Raw genomic sequence first — 23,072 nt, forward strand, 5'->3', positions numbered from 1 at the left:
TTTGCTTCTTTCTGACTACGATTATCCAAGTAATCCGGTAGTAGAGCTTTTCTCGCTATAGTTTTACAACCCCGATTCCAAAAAAGTTGGGACAAAGTACAAATTGTAAATAAAAACGGAATGCAATAATTTACAAATCTCAAAAACTGATATTGTATTCACAATAGAACATAGACAACATATCAAATGTCGAAAGTGAGACATTTTGAAATTTCATGCCAAATATTGGCTCATTTGAAATTTCATGACAGCAGCACATCTCAAAAAAGTTGGGACAGGGGCAATAAGAGGCTGGAAAAGTTAAAGGGACAAAAAAGGAACAGCTGGAGGACCAAATTGCAACTCATTAGGTCAATTGGCAATAGGTCATTAACATGACTGGGTATAAAAAGAGCATCTTGGAGTGGCAGCGGCTCTCAGAAGTAAAGATGGGAAGAGGATCACCAATCCCCCTAATTCTGCGCCGACAAATAGTGGCGCAATATCAGAAAGGAGTTCCACAGTGTCAAATTGCAAAGAGTTTGAACACATCATCATCTACAGTGCATAATATCATCAAAAGATTCAGAGAATCTGGAAGAATCTCTGTGCGTAAGGGTCAAGGCCGGAAAACCATACTGGGTGCCCGTGACCTTCGAGTCCTTAGACGGCACTGCATCACATACAGGCATGCTTCTGTATTGGAAATCACAAAATGGGCTCAGGAATATTTCCAGAGAACATTATCTGTGAACACAATTCACCGTGCCATCCGCCGTTGCCAGCTAAAACTCTATAGTTCAAAGAAGAAGCCGTATCTAAACATGATCCAGAAGCGCAGACGTCTTCTCTGGGCCAAGGCTTATTTAAAATGGACTGTGGCAAAGTGGAAAACTGTTCTGTGGTCAGACGAATCAAAATGTGAAGTTCTTTATGGAAATCAGGGACGCCGTGTCATTCGGACTAAAGAGGAGAAGGACGACCTGAGTTGTTATCAGCGTTCAGTTCAGAAGCCTGCATCTCTGATGGTATGGGGTTGCATTAGTGCGTGTGGCATGGGCAGCTTACACATCTGGAAAGACACCATCAATGCTGAAAGGTATATCCAGGTTCTAGAGCAACATATGCTCCCATCCAGACGACGTCTCTTTCAGGGAAGACCTTGCATTTTCCAACATGACAATGCCAAACCACATACTGCATCAATTACAGCATCATGGCTGCGTAGAAGAAGGGTCCGGGTACTGAACTGGCCAGCCTGCAGTCCAGATCTTTTACCCATAGAAAACATTTGGCGCATCATAAAACGGAAGATACGACAAAAAAGACCTAAGACAGTTGAGCAACTAGAATCCTACATTAGACAAGAATGGGTTAACATTCCTATCCCTAAACTTGAGCAACTTGTCTCCTCAGTCCCCAGACGTTTACAGACTGTTGTAAAGAGAAAAGGGGATGTCTCACAGTGGGAAACATGGCCTTGTCCCAACTTTTTTGAGATGTGTTGTTGTCATGAAATTTAAAATCACCTAATTTTTCTCTTTAAATGATACATTTTCTCAGTTTAAACATTTGATATGTCATCTATGTTCTATTCTGAATAAAATACGGAATTTTGAAACTTCCACATCATTGCATTCCGTTTTTATTTACAACTTGTACTTTGTCCCAACTTTTTTGGAATCGGGGTTGTAGTCGGACAACAGCAACAGACGTCAGACATCTTCGCTTGGCTTCAGCATGTAAACAAAGTTCGGTTGCCCCCCAGGACAAGGGTAGCGATGGTTCCGAACATAAATGTGATGTCAGTGCATGGGGTCTATACAATAAATTCTAACTGTTAATAAATGTCATGTACTTCAGTGATAATTGTAGATGTAGTAAAAGTTTCCTGCTGTGGCAAAAGTCAGAACAGGAAATAACTTCGCGAACATGAAATGTAAACAAATAAAGTACGACGTTGTTCTTTGAGACAGAAAATTGTAATCACTGAGTTATAAAACACTACAGGACACGCTGTTATAGGAAAATAATCAACTTCAGGTTGGTAATATTGTAGATAAATCCACTTCCTCACATCGTCCCCACTGTTGATGATTTTTCTATAACAGCACAACATGGTGTGATTGACTCCTTACATAATCTGACATGTTCCTTTTTTTGTTCCCAGCCCACATTCAGCAACCCGAACTTTGGCGGCGAATCAGACACCTGAAGTTGTGAAGTGGGCGTGGCTAAAAGTTGTACAGCTAAACTATAGGGAAGTTTGAGATGTAAATCAATCGAATTGTAATGCAGTTAATGTTTTGTTTTGAAGTCTAAATGTTTTTTTGTAAGGTAATTTTTTTAAAGATTAAAGCTAATCGCAAAAAGAAAAAAAATGCTCACTAATGCATTAAATGTTGCTTGTATATAATTTTTTTTTAAAGATTAAAGGAGCTTATCAGTTTAAATAAATGGAGTTAAATTTCAGATCTTTAACCACAGCTTTATCAAAACTGAGGACTGTCATTGTGTTTTTTTAATTGTTGCATGATTTATTTTTATCTGGGACTTTCTTTTAAGTTTTAATGCATAAATGTGTTTGGATTTTTGTCAGATTACATGTTAGTTTTATTCTTGGCCAGGTCTCTGTTGCAAAAGAGAGATTTTAAATTAAGAGACTAACCTGGTTCAATAAAGGTTTAAAAAAAAAAATGTTTGTATACACACACACCTGCACTTGAACTGAAGAAATACAAAAAAAAAAAAAAAAAAGTGTTGCCAGGCAAAACAAACCTCGCCCAGTTGCACTTATGAATATGAAGGAAGATATTGGGGGGGAAATCGGTCCCCTATGGGTCCATGCGGCTCCTGCTTATAAATAAAAGTTTTCTGATCCCATGTCCATACAGTAAATGCATTACTCTATGAGGCAGGAGCCACAAAAAATGAAACATAATCCAAAAATGAACACACACAAAAAAAAGACAGAAGTAAAATATACCAAGTGTCTGTACTTTATATTATTCTACTCTTACAGTTTTGGAAACTGAAACCTCCGAACCGAGGCTGACATACACACTTTGTCACCATGACCCAAACTCTTATTTCCCGGAAATGGCCCGGCGCTAGAGCTCAGTGGAACGCACTTTCCCTCTGTAATAAGCAGAAACATGTCTGAAAGCCATTTCTTTAGTCTAGTCCATTTATTTCGAACGGTGAACTGAATTGTATAGACTCACCGGCCATTTTAATCGGAACACGTGTATGCGCATGCACAGTGCACGATTGTTACACTCCTACAGCACGATGACGTTAGTGGCGAGCGCCTCTATATGAGACAGAAGCCACAACAAAAACGATTTTGACCTTTTTGGTGACCGACCCGATGACCCTCAAAATATTGGAGGTTCTATTTGAGACCAATGCCCATCTATCCTCAATGAAGACTGATCCAGCTGTTTTCCCGTAATATTGTTAACAAAAAAAAAAATAAAAAATACCACACCCCCTGGTGGACTCCGTCCCGGGCGAGGTAACAAACAAGTATTTGTGCATCATTGTCTTTACATTGAATAAAACACAAACACACACACACACAAGATCTGGATATTTTCCCCAAAACTTTATTGCCTGTCAACGATCAGACAAAATCAGAGCTGCGGTGGGCGGCCAGAGAGGAACTGATGATCCAACTCGAGCCCTTGCTTCTCCACCGAAGCTACAAACATCTGCATAAACAGCTTTGGAAAAAAAAATATGATTGATTTTTTTTTTTTTTGTAAGTTAAAGAAAAAACCCAACTCATTTCATTGCCGTCCTTTATACAGCGCTGTACACAACACTATTTACACATCATACGTCCAACAAGGCAAAATTACAAAATGATTCCAAACTATTGGACTGGAAAGTGTTTTTTTTTTTTTTTCCCCCCATCATTTTGAAAGAATGCTCTGTTCTGCAAAAGAACCAAAAAACAACCTCACGCATATGATGGAGAACAGAATGCAAACTCATATCCTACACACACACACACACACGAGATTCAGACTTTTACAGAATGGTCACATGATATGGAAACATGGAGGACCTTTTCATTTAGTGTGCAGACGAGAAAAAAGGGAAAGAAAAAAGATCCTGCAAAATGTCTTAAGAACAAGTGAAGCAGCGTTCTTTGGAAGAATTGAAAAAAAAAAACGGGGAAAAAAATCAAAATGTTAGATGATCATATAAGATGAACAGTAATAGAATAAAGTCTTCCTTTCATAGATAACCAGATAAATCATGTTAATAATAAAATAAATACAATAATACAATTTATTCTTGGATTTCATGTGCAGCCCTTAAACCTCAGCGATCCTCAGAGTTCACATTTCCAGTTCAGGAATCCCGCCGGGAATCTCAGGAAGGAAAATAAAAAGCCAACGTTTTCCAAAACAAACCTTTACAACCGAGAATCAAGAGACACTCTGTCTGTGTGTGTGTGTGTGTGTGTGTGTGTGTGTGTGTGTGTGTAAGAGACTGGTTTGGGAAATGCTTTTCATGGCACTCAAGTTTAACAGTGGACAACAGGAAGAAAGGAAAAAACACACACACACACACTTTAAACAAACTAATTGTTATTGCTCTAAATCCAGTCCACATTTTTCTGGAGCAAAGAACAAAAAAAAAAAAAAAGAAAAAAATATTGAAATATAAAATCGAAAAATTTTGATTGCGGAATTTTTTGTAGAAAAATTTGGATCGTGACACGTTTCAGAAAGGTTAACATTCCTCTGGAGATAAAAATGAAATGTAAAAAGAAAGAATAATTAATAACATCATTTCATTTAATACATTGGCTTGGAAAATTTAATTTTCTGATTGGCTGGGGATTTTTTTTTTTTTTTTTGAGGTGTGGTGGTGGAAAGGAAACCTTGCTGGAATGTAACCATGGAAACGATCAAAGCTGAACAGATGATTACACGGAAAGAGATGCTTTAACTCAACACAACGCCGCAAATTGTAGCCGACTGCTTTATTCACCAAACGGTTCGCCGTTTTCATAATGTTCAGTTAAATATTTAATAAATAAATAATGCAAAATCTACAACAAAGCCTCGGTTTTGTCCTGTTTTTTTTTTTAAAAAAAACATCACAGCTACTAGAGTTTTCTGAAATCTGTCTCCTTCGTTAAACGTTCTGTTCTCACTCCGATAAACCGAATTAAATCTCGCTCAACAAGCAACGTACAGAGGAAACGTTTGTTTCTGGAGGATCTGCAGTCACATGATGAGAAACTCTGCTGAGGAAGAACAGGAAAAGATTTTAACGCACCAAGATTAAAAAATATAGATGAGACGAGATGACGTGATGATAACAGTCTGAATGATAAACCATGAGAATGTAGTGGAAAAGTTAGCTATCTAGCTAATTTTTTTTTTCCCTCTCCAGATGTTCACCAAGCAACAGTAAAAGGCGAAACATCTGCATTGGTGCTACTTAAATAAAAGTTAACATGAGTCCTCTCGCATCTCGGCGTCTTTTCCTCCTTCAGCGAATCGTCCTTTACGCCGAAAGAATTTCAGGTGTTGCCACAGCAACAGATCAAGAATCATAAATGCTACAGTTAAATCATAAATATTGGCACCTTTGCAATACCAACCTGGCTACAAAATCAGATCCCTCACACACACGCGCACACACACCAGGATGAAGTTTTCACTTCAGCATTCTGGTGTTTTGGGTTTTCTTCCTGAAAAGTGCTTTAAGTCTGAAGCCATATCCAGAGACGGACAGGATATATACATTTCTTAATTCATATCATAAATCATTTACACGCGACTGTTACGAGTTCATCTTTTCCTTTTCAGATCTTTTTTACTCTGCGGATCTGCAGTGATTCTGTTTCATTACAGCAGATTCACGATAAGGCACAAAGTGTTTCATGGACTAAAGGTGTGACGTTACATTCAGGTACAACTCAGGCCCTGGGTCTGTGCAGGTACAGGTAGCTCTCTCTCTGTGTGTGTGTGTGTGTGTGTGTGTGTTAATAATTGTTCCTCTGCCTCTGTTGTCCTCTTGAGGTAGAATTACATTTTGTTTTGTTAACTGATTTCAAATTGGAAAAAACTTTGGGGGGAAAAAAACAAACAAACAAAAAAACAAACGGTGGCTTTATATTTCATTTGTCAATCAATCAATCAAATATATTTTCACTGCGGATCTGAAAAAACCCCAACAGTGCAGCGTGAGCGATAAACGCATCCTTCAGAGCTCCATCACGGGAAAATACCTTTAAAAAATATGAACATTTCATGTTAGACGGAAGCCTCAACATCAGGGTAAAAAAGTGTTTCCAAAGAGGGAAAAATGATTCAAGGTTAATATATTACTCAATAATAATAATAATAATAATAATGTAGATGAAATAAATAATAGTGAGATCACAGTTTTTTGGGTTTTCCACAGGAGATAATGAAAAACGTGGGGTTTAAATTAATGAGTCACATGACGAGAGGAAACGAGTGCAAAGATAAAGTTTAAACGTGTAGTGTGCACTTCAGGTTTGTTCCCTCCGTTTGTCTGTTAGAGCGGCGATGGGAAAGAAAAAAGACGACGTCAGCGTCTCTCTCTCTCTCTCTCTGTGTGTGTGTGTGTGTGATTCCAGTGATTTTCAGTTTGCTCTTGGTGTGAAGAAATGCAGAAATGTCAGCATCGTGCACTCGCCACCTTCACATCCGCTGGCTTTCATTCAGAGTGAAGTGCAAACAGACTTCCTTCCTTCCCGAAGCAGAACATAAAAGAATTTTAAAAACGCCTGTTTTTCTCTCTCTCTCTCTCTCTCCCCCTCTCACGCACGCACACACGCTCACGGGCCGCTGCGAGGGTTCGAGGTGTCCAGTCTGAGCCAGTGGAGGCCTTGGCGAGTGTAACGCACCAGAGCTGTCATGCTGGAGGTCAAACTCAGGCGGCCGAGGGCTTTGTCCAGATCACTTAACAGACCTACACACACACACACACACACACACACACACACACACACACACACACAGATTTGCTTCATTCTTCAAATGACAAGTTAAAACTCAGTAGTTCAACACCACCCTCTAGTGGCCAAAGTCTGGAATTACAAAAGAAAAAAAAAACTTCTTTTATTCCTCCCATTTATTTCTTTTTCCCTTTTCTCATTTTTCTTCCTCCCTTTCTTTCCATCTTTCTTCCCCCTTCTTCACATCCCACTTTCCTTCCTTCCTATATTCAGCTTTATTTACCTTCTGTTCCTCAGTTCACTCCTCCTTTCCATCTTTGTTCATTTTTCTTACCTGACTTCCATCCTTCTTTACATCCTTTCATTCATTTCCTTTTTCTCTTCCTGCTTCACATCTTTACACCCTTCATTCATTCAAGTCCCATTTACCTTTCTTTCCTCCCTTTGTTCTTCCTTCTTCTTAGTTTCCTTCCATCCTTCATTCTTTTCTTTCTTCTCTTCCCTCCTCTCTTTCATTCATTTGTTCCTTTCTTCCTATATTCAGTCCCATTTCCCTTCTTTTCTTTCCTTCCTTCCTCCCCTGCCTGCTTCTTTTAGTCCTGTTCCCCCTTCTTTCCTTCCTTCTTCATTATTTCTTTTGTTTCTTTCTTTCCTTCCTGACCTTCAGAAATAAACCCTGATGTTTAATGAAGATGTTCATTAACGTCCCAGAGAAAGTTCGTTAGATATTAATCGCCATTAAATGTTGGTCATGTGATCGTATGAATAACTGGCAACTGATTCTCCCCTTCATTAAGTGGGCGGGGCCAAAGCAGTGACATTGTTTATTAGGTTGATGTCACTGAAACCCAAACTAAACTGGAACCTTTTAGTCTTTTTAACACTTTTTTTCCACTTTACAGTTTAACCCCGTGGGAATGTAATTAGAAAAGCGTGGCTCGTGACCTTTGACCCCACACATATCCTGAACGTACCGGTGCGTGTGCGTGCCAGCTCCTCAGCCTGTTCCCACGTCTCGTGAGCGCTGAGGAAGAGAGCGGTGATGTTGATGTACGATGACGCCATCTGCTGGATGAGCTGAGGAATGGACACAGTGCTGCCGCTGGGATTGGAGAGGACCGAACTGGCCGGAGACGGCATCGGGGACATCGGGGACGAGCTCCTGGGAGACGAGACAAACATTCACACAGTTCTTTTAGTTAGTGGTTCTAGTAAATAATCAGAGTATTAAAAACACCTGAACTTCGCATCGACTTACTTTGAGATGCAGGGGGAAGGAGCCTGCACCGTCTTCGAGATCTGGGAACAGAGAGGGAAAAAACACCACCACAAAAACTAATGAAAAACAGCCGCATTTCCCCCGTTATACCGTATATTCCATAATCCTACTTCAGGAAGCAGATACATCATCATAACACCAGAACAAAGATAAAGGAGGTTTATAATAAACACCCAGCTGAGGCGACGCGGATACCCCGAGCGTTTACCTTGAAATATTCGGTGAGGGTGCGAGAGTACTTCAGCGCCGAGTCTCGTTTACAGCGAAACATCGCCATCTGCAGGAGGGCCTGACATCGCATACTGCAAAAATAAAACGCTTAAACACACACATTCACACACACAATACTGCAAACAAATAAAATAAAAACTCTGACTGTCACATAGAACGCTTCAGAATTACATCACTTCAAACACAACAACCCCAGAGAGTCCCGAAACCGAGAGCTGACCCAAAAGTCCTTTTCCTTCAACAGAAACCTACCACAGGACTAAGAAGTCTCGCTCTGATGCAGGAGCTGACGGATCCAAGTAGTGCTTCAGCTTCAGGATGAATCTGTCAGAGAAGAAAGAGAAGGAGAAACAGGAGAGGAGGAAAAGAAAAAGGAGAGGAGAAAAAGGACAACAAGGAGAAGTAAAAGGAGGAGGAAAAGGAAAAGAAGCAAAAGGAGAAGGAAGAGAAGGACAAGGAGGAGGAGAGGCAAGAGAGGCAGGAGGAAGAGGAGAAGGACAAGAAGGAAAAGAAGGAGGAGAAACAGAAGGAGGAGAAACAGGAAGAGGAGAAGGACAAGAAGGAGGAGAAAAAGGAGAAGGGGAGGAAAAGAAGGACAACAAGAAGTAAAAGAAGGAGGAGGAGGAAAAGGAGAAGAAGCAGAAGGAAAAGGAGATGCAGGAGAAGAAGGAAGTAGGAGGAAGAGAAGGAGGAGGAGAAGCAGGCAGCAGGTTAATGTCTGTAGTTTGAAGCCTGATCCGCTGAAGCGTGCTGCACAATCACAGATTTCCACTTCGTGGTAAAGACAGAAGCTTTAAAAACCCAGAGCTGAAGTGCGTCGCGTCGATGTTTTGTGTAACGAGACGTTTATTTAATCTTTACAGAAGGAGTCTCCAGTCTCAGGGTCTTTTCCATCACCTTCAGGACGGAGGAGTTTACAGTTTCTCTGGAACGGATCCAGCTGTGGGCTTTTGAACAGGAAGAGACTGTGACGGAGCGGCGACTCAAGAGCTGCTGTGACGCAAGCGACGACTTGTTTTGTGGCTCTTCACCAACATTAAACACAAGTAAATATAACCGGATAAAAACTCCAGCTTGTGTTTGAGGGGTCAGTAAAATATTTCCCCTTATCGACTAATCACTGTGGTGTAAGAGGAATAAAACACTCAGGGACATGCGCTTAGTGGAAGACAGTAAACGGTGCGAGTCATCACGCTGTTCCACCCCGTCACTGATCCATTTCCTTTCACGGCATGACACGGAGTGGTTTATTCTCGTATAACAACAATTATTTCACGAATTTGAAATGAGAATAACGGTTTCAATCTGAAAGAAAAGAGCGTTTCGATTTATATCCGGAATCTTATGATCAACAAAACTACAGCACCTGAAGAAGATTTTAAAGTTTCATTTAAACATAATTTACACGTGTAAACAAAAATTAAATCTTGTGATTCACTGCCGCGGGTTGTCTCTCTCCCCCCCAGGAGATACCAATTTCTCGGAAATTGGAAATGTTGCTCCAAGTTTGTTCACACAAAATAAAATAAAATAAAATAAAATCCATGCACGTGTGTGAGTGCTACTGACGTCCTTATTCCTACTTAAAGACACGCCCACATTTCCATTTATGGTCTTCAAATCAGCTCCAACTTACATAAATTAAAATGTTACATCCTGTGTGATCTGCATGCGCGTGCGCACACACACTTCCTACCTGACGAGGTCTACGGTGTCGGAGAACATGGTGTATGCCGACTTGGGTGTCTGGGGATCTGTCTCCATGGCAACGCCGCTCTCTACGAAGGACATGGCAGCATCCAGGTAACTCAAGGCCTTGGCCATTTTATCCACCTAGAGGAAGGACAGACACATAACAGGATCGATCACACACACACACACACACACACACACACACACACACACACACACACACAAGGAACTAAATAAACCCATAAACCACAATTTTAAAAGAAACAGAAATGGAATTTGGATCCTTCAACTAAGTTATGAGTGTTGTCATTATGTAGTGTGTCCACCAGAGGGCGCACAAAAAAACCTCATGATTTTCCAATTGACAGGGTGAACTGGACACTTTTCCACAAAATGGAGTAAACGTGTCGAGTTAATGAGTAAACTCTTTACAGATACGTTACCATGGCGTCGGCTTTGTGCTTCAGCTTTTTGGCTTCCTTCATATGATAATCCACAGAGTGCTGCCTGAAAGAGAAAAAGTGCAACATCTTGAATGGGGGGAGAAAAAAAAAAAACACACACAAAAACCCCCAGTATCTGACCTCACAAATCTTTGCTGCTCATCAATCATCCATCTCAGGAATTATTTCTTACTTATCGTCAAACTTGAGCAGGGGTCTGTGTGCTGCCGGGGCTCCGCAGGAAGCTGACGACTCCGGGGCAGACGCGCTGCTCTTCGGTGCTTTCTGACAGACGAGACGTGGAGGGGAAATTAAAAAATAATAATAATAAATCAAATTAACAAATCAATTAATACACTTCAGACATTGAGAACTCATTTAAAATATATAAATAAATATTATAAGGCATACTTGTAGCTGTACTATATACAGGTGGTGGGCAAAAGTTTACATACCCCAACAGAATGTTTCGTTTCTTGCCTATTTCTAAGAGAAATTGAATGATAATACACAAAAACCTTTATTTCACTTGTGGTTAATGGTTGGCTGAAGCCATTTATTGTCAAGAAAATGTCAACTCTTTTTAAACCATTATGACAACAAAAAAACTACACAAATGACCCTGATCAAAAGTTTACATACCCCAATTCTTAATACTGTGTATTTCCCCCTTTAACATCAATAACAGCTTGAAGTCTTTTGTGATAGTTGTCAATGAGTCTCTTTATCTTTTCAGATGGTAAAGCTGCCCATTCTTCTTGGCAAAAAGCCTCCAGTTCCTGTCAAGTCTGGGGCTGTCTTGCATGGACTGCATGTTTGAGGTCTCCCCAGAGTGGCTCAATAATGTTGAGGTCAGGAGACTGAGATGGCCACTCTAAGACCTTCACTTTATGCTGTTGTAGCGACTGACAAGTTGATTTGGCCTTGTGTTTTGGATCATTGTCATGCTGGAATGTCCAAGTTCGTCCTATGCGCAGCTTCCGGGCTGAGGCGTGTAGATTTTCCTCCAGTATTTTTTGATAAGTGACTGCATTCATCCTGCCATCAACTCTTACCAAATTTCCAGTGCCTTTGTAGTTCACACATCCCCAAAACATCAGAGATCCACCACCATGTTTCACTGTGGGAATGGTGTACTTTTCATCATAGGCCTTGTTGATTCCTCGCCAGATGTAGCGTTTAGTGTTGTGCCCAAAAAGTTCAATTTTGGTCTCATCACTCCACACAACTTTTTTGCCAGAAGGTTTGGGGCGTGTCTCTGTGCAGTCTGGCATATCGTAGACGGGCTTCTTTGTGGCATTTGCGTAGAAGGGGCTTTCTTCTGGCAACTCTCCTATGCAGCCCATTTCTTCTCAAGAGTCTCCTAATTGTACTCTTTGAAACATCCACATCAACTTGTTTCAGAGAATCTCGAAGTTCACCAGATGTTATTTGGGGCTTCTTCTTTACATCACGCACAATTCTTCTAGCAGTGGTGGGTGAAATTTTTCTTGGTCTACCTGAACGGGCTTTGGTGTCTACAGAGCCCCTGACTTTCCACTTCTTGATTATTGTTTGAACAGTGCTGACTGACATTTTTTAATTGCTTTGATATTTTCTTATATCCCTTCCCTGATTTATAAAGTTCAACTACCTTTTCACGCAGGTCCTTTGACAATTCCTTTGATTTTCCCATGGCTCAATCTCAAAGATGCCGCGCAGCACTGGATGAGGGATAAAAGGTTCTCTCAAAAGTCCAGCAATTTACTGACTTTTATTTTCACCCACTAATTAGAAGAAAACCGATCACAGGTGAAGGTAGTTGCCTTTAATTGCCATTCAGTCCTGTTTATGTCAAATTGTGTACAGGTTTTCAGGCCAATTCACAGGGGTATGTAAACTTTTGATCAGGGTCATTTAGGTAGTTTTTGTTGTTTTCATGGTTTTCAAAGAGTAAACACAGTAATGAATGCAATAAATGGCTTCAGCCAACCATTAACCACAAGTGAAATAAAGGTTTTTGTGTATTATCATTCAATTTCTCTTAGAAATAGGCAAGAAACGAAACATTCTGTTGGGGTATGTAAACTTTTGCCCATCACTGTAAAGCCCAAAAAAAAAAAAAAAAAAACACAGCACAAAAATTATACACCAACAAATAAAGAAAAAGGAATAAATACGAATGAATAAATAGCCTGATTTTTTTTTATACCTGTGCAAAAAAAAAAAAGAAAGGATAATACACCAGAGCTATTAAAAAAGTAATTATTTTATAAATATTATTTAATTTAATATACTGTTTTATGTTCTAGATAGGATTTATTTATTTGTAATGTCTATATTTTGCTGTTAAGTTTCCCATAAGTCGGGGGAGGGGGAGCAGCAAAACAAAAGCTTTTTTTTAAATAAACAAACAAACAACTTGCTCAATTTGTCCACCATTTTTTTCCTCTCAATACACAAATTCCTACATTAGAATCATTTGGATTTGTTCTTTCTGGCTCGGATATAAAATATCCAGGAACCCTATGATGCTGGACGCACAAGACGCCGCATTTCATTTTATTTTCTTTAAAAAAAGGGACGATTTTAAAGCCTGGCCCATGCGATCTGTAAAGCGTCTTGATGTCGTCGGTACCTTGTCGCTCTTGCTGTGCTCCTCCCTGCTCGAGCTCTTCTTCTTGTGCTTGCTGCCCGAGCTGCTGCTCTCCTCCATCTCTCCCGAGCGCCGTTTGTGTCCCGAGGTGTGAGCAGGAGCAGGATTGTGGACCTTCTTGCTGCTCTTCCTGTCCGTCTCCTCACGGCTGCTCTTCGGTGCTCTGTGATGGAGTGAGGATGAGGACGTGGTCAGGACACAACGGTTAGGGTTTCGTTACCACTGGAAGATCAGGGACTTTCCGTTCCGTACGGAGGTGTGTGACGGTTCGTCCCGTAACCTTCCGACACATTCAGGTTATTAACAGCAGCAACCAACAGGTGTTCAGGAAAACGATCTGCTCCTTCTGAGTAAATGTTACGATAAATAAAGTCACATTGCAAGAATTAAATACTACTAAAAACACACACGTTGCAATAATGATATATCTACGCCACAAAAAACACCAAAACTAACACACGCCACACACAAACACACAAACTTAAAACACCAATGGAAAAAAATAAAGCTTATACTGTGAGGAAACAAACAAAAAACAAACAAAACAAAGACAAGAAAAATAATATCAGAAGAAAAAAAAATTATATACCAAAGACACGGCAAGAAAACAATACAACCTGCACAAAAAAAACAAAACAAGCTGAAGAAAAAAAATAAGAATTATACAAAACACAAAACCCCCTAAAAGATGAACAAAAACCCACAAACTGTACTTTTTTTTTTTAAATCTCTAAAATCTTTCTTGGTTTATTTTATACAGCTTTGAATTTCATTTTAAATATTGTTCAAGTTTATGTTTCATTCCTTTATTTAACCCAAAAACATCATATATTTTAATATTTAACGCTGCTGTATGACCGAGACACACACGTTAAAACGCTGTTTAAAAATAAATAAATAAATAAATACAATTCTTCTGTTTGTTCATGTTTATATTATACATTTATACTAGCCTGGGCCCGCCCATCCTAAGCGTGACGCAACACGAGGGCCTGTTGCGAGCTTAGTCTGGCCAGGCAGGCTATCTCCAGCTCTTCCAAGCTCCCAAAAAATCGGGAACCAATCAACTTTGAGCATCTCCAACGGCCCTGGGTAGAGGCGTGTTCAAGGCACTGACGTAGTAGAACTGCGACCGGAAGCCATAGATTGTTTACAGAATCTATGCCGGAAGCGCTTCATTCACTCTTCCGCATCTATTACGCATAGATGCTGTATTGAAAGCATTCAACGGGAAGTTCTCATTGAAAACGGAGCAAAGAGCAGCCCTGGAGGGATTTATTGAAAGGAAGGACGTTTTCGCCTTGCTCCCGACCGGCTTCGGTAAGAGTTTAATCTACCAGTTAGCCCCGTCGCGTCGCATACGTCAGAGGACAGAGTGATGTGATTGGTTTAAGCTTCGTCACAGCCTTTTCTGGCTTCGACCAGTAGCAAACTGAGGCATTTCAGGGAGGCGGGTCAACCACGGGCTCTGGGAAATGGTTGGGCTTAATATCTTGGCCAGACCAAATGCTCGCAGAGCTTTGTCGCGTTAGCCAGACTACATTTATACAGTAACAGTCACAAACAAAAAGGTATTTAATAGCTAAATTATTTTACAGGATTTCTTTTAATCTAGCAGGCTAATGGATGACATCATGGAGTCAGTCACTCACATGAATCAGTACTACTGTACACCCCGGTCACAACACTGACCTGTGTGTGTGTGTGTGTGTGACTCACTCTGTTTTGCTGGAGCTGTGCTGAGATGAAGATGGTTCTTTTCCCTCTTTTTCCAGTTTCGGCTTCTTTTTTGGCACAGAGAGCTCACTGTGATCGGCCTGAATAAAAATAAAACACACACACACACACACACACACACACACACACACACACACACACACAATCATCTTCAAATCTGGGTCACTCATTGACCCTTTTTCACACTCTTGCTCAGAACAGTTTGCAGGGCGGGGCGATGTGGCCAAAACATCACATCACGATATTTAGAACACGATACGGATCGCGATCCACAGGACTATTAGTGACTATTACATAATTAAGGTTTGTAATTATTAATTAAAAAGTTACTTTAACAACATTAAACAATACCCGTGTATTTATCTCTCTGAAAAGTGGATTGTGAGATCATGATGATCAGAAAATATCACATTGCCCAACCACCCCGCCCCGCCCCGCCCGGTTGATAAGAGTACACGGTAAGAAGCGACATGTTGAGCAATCATACATCTCCACAAAGTGCTGCTAAATTCTCATAACTTTGCAAATACGCTACACAGCCAAAAGTATGTACACCCTTGACCATCACATCCATATGAGGTTCTTCCCCAAATAAAAAGTCAGAAGCACACAATATCTATGTGCTGCAGCACAATACAACGGTTTCCCTTCACTGGAACCAAGAGACCCGAACCTGCTCCAGCACGACGAGGTTTCAGTGCACAAAGCGCGGGAGCTCCATGAAGCTCCATGGTGTGTAAAGGTCGGAGTGAAGAACTCGAGTGTCCTGCACACATCCCTGACTGAACTCAACACCTCTGGGATGAACCGGAACTGCAGCCTCTTCAACTTCAACATTAGTTCCTGATCCCGAACGATCACAAATCCCCACAGCCACACCCCCAAAAACTAGTGGAAATCCTTCCCAGGAGAGAAGAGTGGAAAGGGAATAAACCTAGAATGAGACGTTCAACAAGGACACATGGATATGATGGTCAGGGGTGCACATACTTTTTGCTATACAGCGTGACGCTAATCCAGGAGGAATCCCAGGTTCCTGCTGTTATATAAGGTGCATCTTTACACACCTCAGAGTAAAAGTATGTATCCGTTCTACACCGGTATCTATAAATGAGTTAGAACTTCAGGAAGCTAAAGCAAGATTCAAACTCTAAAGTGACATCCGGATTTCTGTCCGTTTAACTTCCCGATCTGGTCCGTGATCTTTCCGTGGAACCTGCGCAGGTTAAAGTTATTAATGATTTGCTCACTGCTTCTGACTCCAGGGCTGGTACTGTTCTTATTTTACTGCAGCTGCATATTTATAAGTGCGCGCGCACACACACACACACACACACACACACACACACACACACACACACACACACACAGCAATGCTTGACAGTGTGATTGCAAATGTTTTACAGCCAGAGACTGCTTTAACTACAAAACTATCTCGGCATTGATTTATTTAATAACTCAGGATCGGCATCAGGCTGATATACAGTGGTGCTTGAAAGTTTGTGAACCCTTTAGAATTTTCTATATTTCTGCATAAATATGACCTAAAACATCATCAGATTTTCACACAAGTCCTAAAAGTAGATAAAGAGAACCCGGTTAAACAAATGAGACAAAAATATTATACTTGGTCATTTATTTATTGAGGAAAATGAGCCAATATTACATATCTGTGAGTGGCAAAAGTATGTGACCCTTTGCTTTCAGTATCTGGTGTGACCCCCTTGTGCAGCAATAACTGCAACTAAACGTTTGCGGTAACTGTTGATCAGTCCTGCACACCGGCTTGGAGGAATTTTAGCCCGTTCCTCCGTACAGAACAGCTTCAACTCTGGGATGTTGGTGGGTTTCCTCACATGAACTGCTCGCTTCAGGTCCTTCCACAACATTTCCATTGGATTAAGGTCAGGACTTTGACTTGGCCATTCCAAAACATTAACTTTATTCTTCTTTAACCATTCTTTGGTAGAACGACTTGTGTGCTTAGGGTCGTTGTCTTGCTGCATGACCCACCTTCTCTTGAGATTCAGTTCATGGACAGATGTCCTGACATTTTCCTTTAGAATTCGCTGGTATAATTCAGAATTCATTGTTCCGTCAATGATAGCAAGCCATCCTGGCCCAGATGCAGCAAAACAGGCCCAAACCATGATACTACCACCACCATGTTTCACAGATGGGATAAGGTTCTTATGCTGGAATGCAGTGTTTTCCTTTCTCCAAACATAACATTTCTCATTTAAACAAAAAAGTTCTATTTTGGTCTCATCCGTCCACAAAACATTTTTCCAATAGCCTTCTGGCTTGTCCACGTGATCTTTAGCAAACTGCAGATGAGCAGCAATGTTCTTTTTGGAGAGCAGTGGCTTTCTCCTTGCAACCCTGCCATGCACACCATTGTTGTTCAGTGTTCTCCTGATGGTGGACTCATGAACATTAACATTAGCCAATGTGAGAGAGGCCTTCAGTTGCTTAGACGTTACCCTGGGGTCCTTTGTGACCTCGCCGACTATTACACGCCTTGCTCTTGGAGTGATCTTTGTTGGTCGACCACTCCTGGGGAGGGTAACAATGGTCTTGAATTTCCTCCATTTGTACACAATCTGTCTGACTGTGGATTGGTAGAGTCTAAACTCTTTAGAGATGGTTTTGTAACCTTTTCCAGCCTGATGAGCATCAACAACGCTTTTTCTGAGGTCCTCAGAAATCTCCTTTGTTCACGCCATGATACACTTCCACAAACGTGTGCTGTGAAGATCAGACTTTGATAGATCCCTGTTCTTTAAATAAAACAGGGTGCCCACTCACACCTGATTGTCATCCCATTGACTGAAAACACCTGACTCTAATTTCACCTTCAAATTAACTGCTAATCCTAGAGGTTCACATACTTTTGCCACTCACAGATATGTAATATTGGATCATTTTCCTCAATAAATAAATGACCAAGTATAATATTTTTGTCTCATTTGTTTAACTGGGTTCTGTTTATCTACTTTTAGGACTTGTGTGAAAATCTGATGATGTTTTAGGTCATATTTATGCAGAAATATAGAAAATTCTAAAGGGTTCACAAACTTTCAAGCACCACTGTAGGCCAAAAAAAAAGTTGGATCAGATATTGATCTAAATTAGATGAATCAGATCCGATACTGAAACCAATAATAAAAGATAAAAAGATTGGAATTGGAGCTGAAAAGTTTTTTTTTTTTTTGTCAAACTGAAATTATGAGGGCCACTGCAAGTTAAAAAAAGGAAAAGAAAGAAATAAGGAGCTGGGGGAGGGGTAAAATTCCTAAAAAAAAAAAAAAATGACCCACCACTCAAAACTTCCAAGTCTTAAATTTATGAGGGATGATTTTCTCAGAGATTTTAAAAAGTCATAAATTTGTGAGAGGAGGAAAAAAAAAAACAAAAAAAAAAAACATAAAACCAAACTCAGAAATTCCAAGATTAAAAACTCTTGGGGTGGGGGGGGGGGGGGGGGGGGGTGTTAATTTTTTTTTCTTTCCTCAACGAACCAGATTGCTTCACTTTGTAAGGTCAGCTCAACATCGCATCACAGACGCCCTGGCTGAACTGAGAGTTCCAGGAAATGCAGCCTTTCCTTCTAAAAGAATAGTACTAAGAGATTTTCAACTACATTTCCCAGAATGCACTGCAGCCGGGAAGCATGTGATCATCATCTCAGAAAATATCCAAGTTTTTTCCCTTCATAAACGTGAGACACTTTTTTTTTAATTCCTGCAGATTTCCGACTTTATAATCTCTGAACATATCTACATTTTTTCCTCATAAATTTACAACTTTAATCTTGAAAATTTTGTTTTATTGTCATAATATAACCCTCTCCTTCAGCTCATTATTTTTCTTTTTACCCTCAATGGCCCGAACACACCATCCTATCATAGGAAATGTTTACATGTAAATAGAGCAGATTGTATTTTATGTTAGGATGGATATTATATTATATATTTTATTCTTCATCATATTTGCAATCTAAGTGATGTGTGTGAATGAATTTAACGGAATTTTAAAAAGCTGCTTTTTTTCGTCAGTTATGTTTTTAGCTTTGTTATTTTTCTCTGCATTAAATAAATTACCAGATGGATATCAATATCAGCTGATATTCAAGGTTTCAATACAAAAGGTCGTATCAGTCCATCTCTAATTTAAATATTATTCAGATCTGTACAGTAATATTCAGGAGGTTTATTGGAGCCCTCGAGAGTTTTCTTTTCCTCAGCGATGGAACACGTGAAGCCTAAACCGTCATTATTTAAAGTGGACATTTTTTATATTATATTATTAACTCGTTCAATTCAATGTTAAACAATTTTATAACTAACCGCTCAGGAACAAAGATCTTGGATAGTGGTGGATTGTGATGTCCCATAGCATTTTTTTTTTTTTTTTTAATTCCTAGACCCCTTAGCTATGCTTCACAGACTCTGCTTTTGAGAACCCTCGGGATTCTACAGTCCTCCAAACCCTCTGCCCAGGTCCAACTTCATTGCTATATTCTTTATCACACAGAGTCCCTCAAGCCTCAGTACTCGGTCCATTCCAGTTCAGAATTTACATATGAACTCTTGGACATGTAATGATATTGTGGATACAAGCCTTGGTCTCAGTAGATAGCATTTTGTAAATTTTTGGAAAAATCTCAACAATGTTTCCATAAATCCATTAAACAAACAAACAAAACAAAATCATACAAGTAGAAACTCACAGGTCTTTTCTTGCCTGCTTTACCCGGTTCTTTCTCCTGCCTCGGTTTCTTTAGAGGGGTCTCCACATGAGAGCTGGTACCCGTCTTTGTCGTTTTCGGTACCTGTGGCACTCTGGATAGCTGACTGAGCTGGATCTTCACCACCAGAGTGAGAGGAACGTCGACGGCCAATTTGACGCTGCGGATTTGGACTTCCTGTCCGTCACTGGCGAGCAAGTCCGACTCTTTTTGGAGCTCTTGGAGGACGTACGAGTTACAGTTGCACTGTTTTTGGGTGGCGGGGAAGACGGGAGAACAGGCTCCACCTCCTTTTTGTCCTCCTCCACCAACATGGGGGCAGTCTTAGCAGTCACTTCTTTTCCATCCCTTTTTTTCCAAAGATGAACGTTTAACTGATTTTCTGCTCTCGGATTTCTTTTCATGGCTCGCTTTCGTCTTGACCTTTGGTCTTCTGTGAACGTGGCGTCTTTGTTGCGTGGAGTCACCTCCACGCTTTCTACATGCAGGCTGCTCTGGCTTTGGTGCTCTTGCTCAGGTGGTTATCACCTACCGTTTTTCGGTTTCCTGCCCCCAGTATTGGCATTTGAAGCAGGTTTGTGGCTGGCGTGTTGGTTCACAGAGGCGGGTTTGGCCTCGGGGTTGGCGTTGCTGAACTCGGGCTGCGCGGGCAGAGTCCGTGAGGTGTAGTGTTTCTTATTTTTGGGTTTGGAATCCTCTTCGGAGTGAGCGCGCGTTTGTGATTTGGTGCTGGTCGCAGGTTTGGGGTTGGGTTTTGATGCAACGTCGGTGTGGTTCTGAGGGTTCAGGCTCTGCTGGCTCTCCTTGATCCAACTGATCAACTGCCAGTTGATGTCTTTCAGCCCCTCGGCCTGGGGTGTACACACACAAATACACACACGTACATAAAAACGCACACGAACACATACATATATATACACAGTGATGACGCAAACACAGACGGAAAATAAAACATGTGAAGCAGACTGGACGTCACAGTTTCAAGTATAAAACATGCAAAAGTATAAAACATGCAAAAAGTTACCGATAAAATAATCCGAATGATAAAGTTATCATCTAGTGGAGGACTTCCTGTATTCTCACTTCCTGTACTTCTTGTGTAATCATTGATACGGTGATTGTTTTTTTTTTTTTGTAGGAGAAATGTGTTTATATAACTTTTCTTTCTGGAAGGAGTCTCCAGTGTCAGTGCTGTGTAATAGTCAGAATTAAAGCCGTAATGTTCTCCGTTTTCAGGACAGAAGAGTTTTACGCCTTACGGTTTCTCAGGACCACGACACGACACGCTGTGGGTTTTTGTCTCAACATCAAGAGAGAAAAACAAACGTCACACTTGAGCGTAAGGTGTATTTAAGTGATCTCGGATATCTGAATCATCTGGTGGTGTTCGCTGCTAGAACAGAAAAGCACTAAAATAAATTCAGGGCTGGACTCTGACCAGCGTATAAATTATGGAACTTGTTTGTTGGCGCCAAAGCAAAGGCGAACCCAAAAGACGACTTTTTCCAGACTCGGCTCTTTCGTGAGGTTTTTGTGGCGTTATAAAATATGAAACGTGGTTGAGGCCACATTCACATTTTTCTGTCCCAGTTGACCTTTAGTGAACTGGAGAGCCAGCGCTCGCTGGTAGGACTGGACGTGGGCTCGTTCAAGCGCAACCACCAAACCCATTCAGCGACTTCCTACTGTAGGCGGCTTAAACGATCCGAAATATGTTTTCCTTCTGTTACTGTACTGACGGGAATACGCAAGGAAGAGAATACATAGTGTGTGTGTGTGTGTGTGCGCGCGCGCGCGCGCGTGCGGACTTCTGGGAGGGCTCGAACGTGCTTCCTGTTCTGGTGGCTGAAATCCTCAAAAGCACGGAACATAAAAAAGATCATTTTTCAGTCTGTTCCCGTCAGCTTTAATTCAGAACGCAGATCGATTCTCCTTTTCACCGAACCATCTGAAAGATCTCGAAATCCTGACTCATCACAGCCACGCTGATTTTCTTCTGCCTGGTTTCTAGAGATATTAACTACTGAAGTGTCATGTCTATATGCTGTCTGGTTCTTCTAAATCAAATCATACGGCAAGAAGAAGGATGATGATGATGATGAAGCTGCAAGCAGCGATGTACGGGGTCCAAGCACTGAACCATAAGAACTGTAATGTACATTTTCGAAGCAGATCTGCTCAGTATAGACAGCAGTTTATTTATATGGTGTACAGAACAACAGTAAAGCGGGTCCAAAACACACAAATGCGTCTGTGATTTATTTGCTCTTCGTGAGTTACTCATTTCATTAGCTACTTGTTCTTTTTTCCCCCCTCATTTCTTGTACCCATGTGGACTCGACACGACTTCTCAGATTCAAAATCATCAGAATTGTTGTATTGTGTTTGCAACGATATCCAAACTACACGGACAAGGCTCACACGAGTGTCGTAGAACTCAAGATCACTTTTTGAAGGTCTTGGTCTCGTCTCAGAATCGACCACATTTTGACTCGGTCTCGGACGTAGAGACTCGGATTTTATTTCAAGATCGGTCGAGACCACAACTGTGGGGATTTCACTAGATTGCCTGTGTATTGTCCGATTTATTTGTTAACATCGTTACTGTGATTGGATGGAAAATTTCCTGCTTCAAATGCGACCAATAACGCGACTTATTGCTAATTCGAAAATTTTCTTCCTGTTAATGGCCCATCACCCCTCCCCCACCTCCCTTCACACACACTGGTCTGGTCTCGATCTCACCCTGCCTTGGTCTTGATTTGATCTCAACCCCTCAAATGCTTGGTCTCGATACACTCTGGTCTCGGTCATGACTTGGTTTCGGTCGTCAGGACTACAACGCTGGCTCAGACACTACACTCTATCTCTCTCTCTCTCTCTCTCTCTCTCTCTCACACCTGGAGAGATCGCTGCTGAAACACACCCAATCCAGAAACCTTACACAAATAACCTTGTGATCTGTGGTGGTTTCTGCACTATTATGTATAAAAGCAAGAAAGAAAAGTGAAATAAGGGAAAACACCAAAGAAGGACTGGTTGTAAAGATGCAAAGACAACTAATCATGTCTTTTTTGCTTTTTGCTTTTGTTCCTGACAACTGATTAGATCTGATTTGGAAGCTGATTTCTTACAGAGATGTTATTTTTGTGAATTTTGCCCTGCTCTCCCACACAAATGAACCGGAATGATAAACCGGATTCAGAGATCTGCTGCGCATGACGGCATATTCATTTGATTTCCTCTCGGTTTCCCACTGGCTGTTTCATATAGGCGGTTCTTGCTACTTAAATAATGTGATTTATCGCCAAAAATATCAAACATGCTTGAAAACATCGGGGCAAAAAAAAAAAAAAAAGAAGTAGTTCATGTTG

General features: G+C 40.8%; 2 protein-coding genes across 2 annotated transcripts in view; one reads left to right on the forward strand and one right to left on the reverse strand.

Moving 5' to 3' along the window:
* LOC132895772 (macrophage mannose receptor 1) overlaps window positions 1-2,223 on the forward strand; it is a 67,503-nt gene extending 65,280 nt beyond the window's left edge. Inside the window, exon 50 of the mRNA XM_060936606.1 lies at window positions 2,150-2,223. Within this exon, the coding sequence (XP_060792589.1) occupies window positions 2,150-2,194 (45 nt within the window). The 3' untranslated portion in view covers window positions 2,195-2,223. The remainder of the gene's footprint in view (window positions 1-2,149) is intronic.
* A 1,342-nt stretch (window positions 2,224-3,565) lies between these two features.
* Window positions 3,566-23,072, reverse strand: part of aff1 (AF4/FMR2 family, member 1) — an 84,075-nt gene continuing 64,568 nt past the window's right edge. The window contains 16 exon segments of the mRNA XM_060935370.1: window positions 3,566-6,945; window positions 7,906-8,093; window positions 8,190-8,230; window positions 8,419-8,512; window positions 8,694-8,765; window positions 10,138-10,274; window positions 10,577-10,640; window positions 10,770-10,861; window positions 13,194-13,374; window positions 14,931-15,028; window positions 19,681-19,850; window positions 19,853-20,051; window positions 20,053-20,132; window positions 20,135-20,197; window positions 20,200-20,251; window positions 20,253-20,549. Of these exon segments, the coding sequence (XP_060791353.1) occupies window positions 6,812-6,945; window positions 7,906-8,093; window positions 8,190-8,230; window positions 8,419-8,512; window positions 8,694-8,765; window positions 10,138-10,274; window positions 10,577-10,640; window positions 10,770-10,861; window positions 13,194-13,374; window positions 14,931-15,028; window positions 19,681-19,850; window positions 19,853-20,051; window positions 20,053-20,132; window positions 20,135-20,197; window positions 20,200-20,251; window positions 20,253-20,549 (1,962 nt within the window). The 3' untranslated portion in view covers window positions 3,566-6,811.

This window comes from Neoarius graeffei, chromosome 12, assembly GCF_027579695.1.
Source record: "Neoarius graeffei isolate fNeoGra1 chromosome 12, fNeoGra1.pri, whole genome shotgun sequence".
NCBI classification, from domain to species: Eukaryota; Metazoa; Chordata; class Actinopteri; order Siluriformes; family Ariidae; genus Neoarius; species Neoarius graeffei.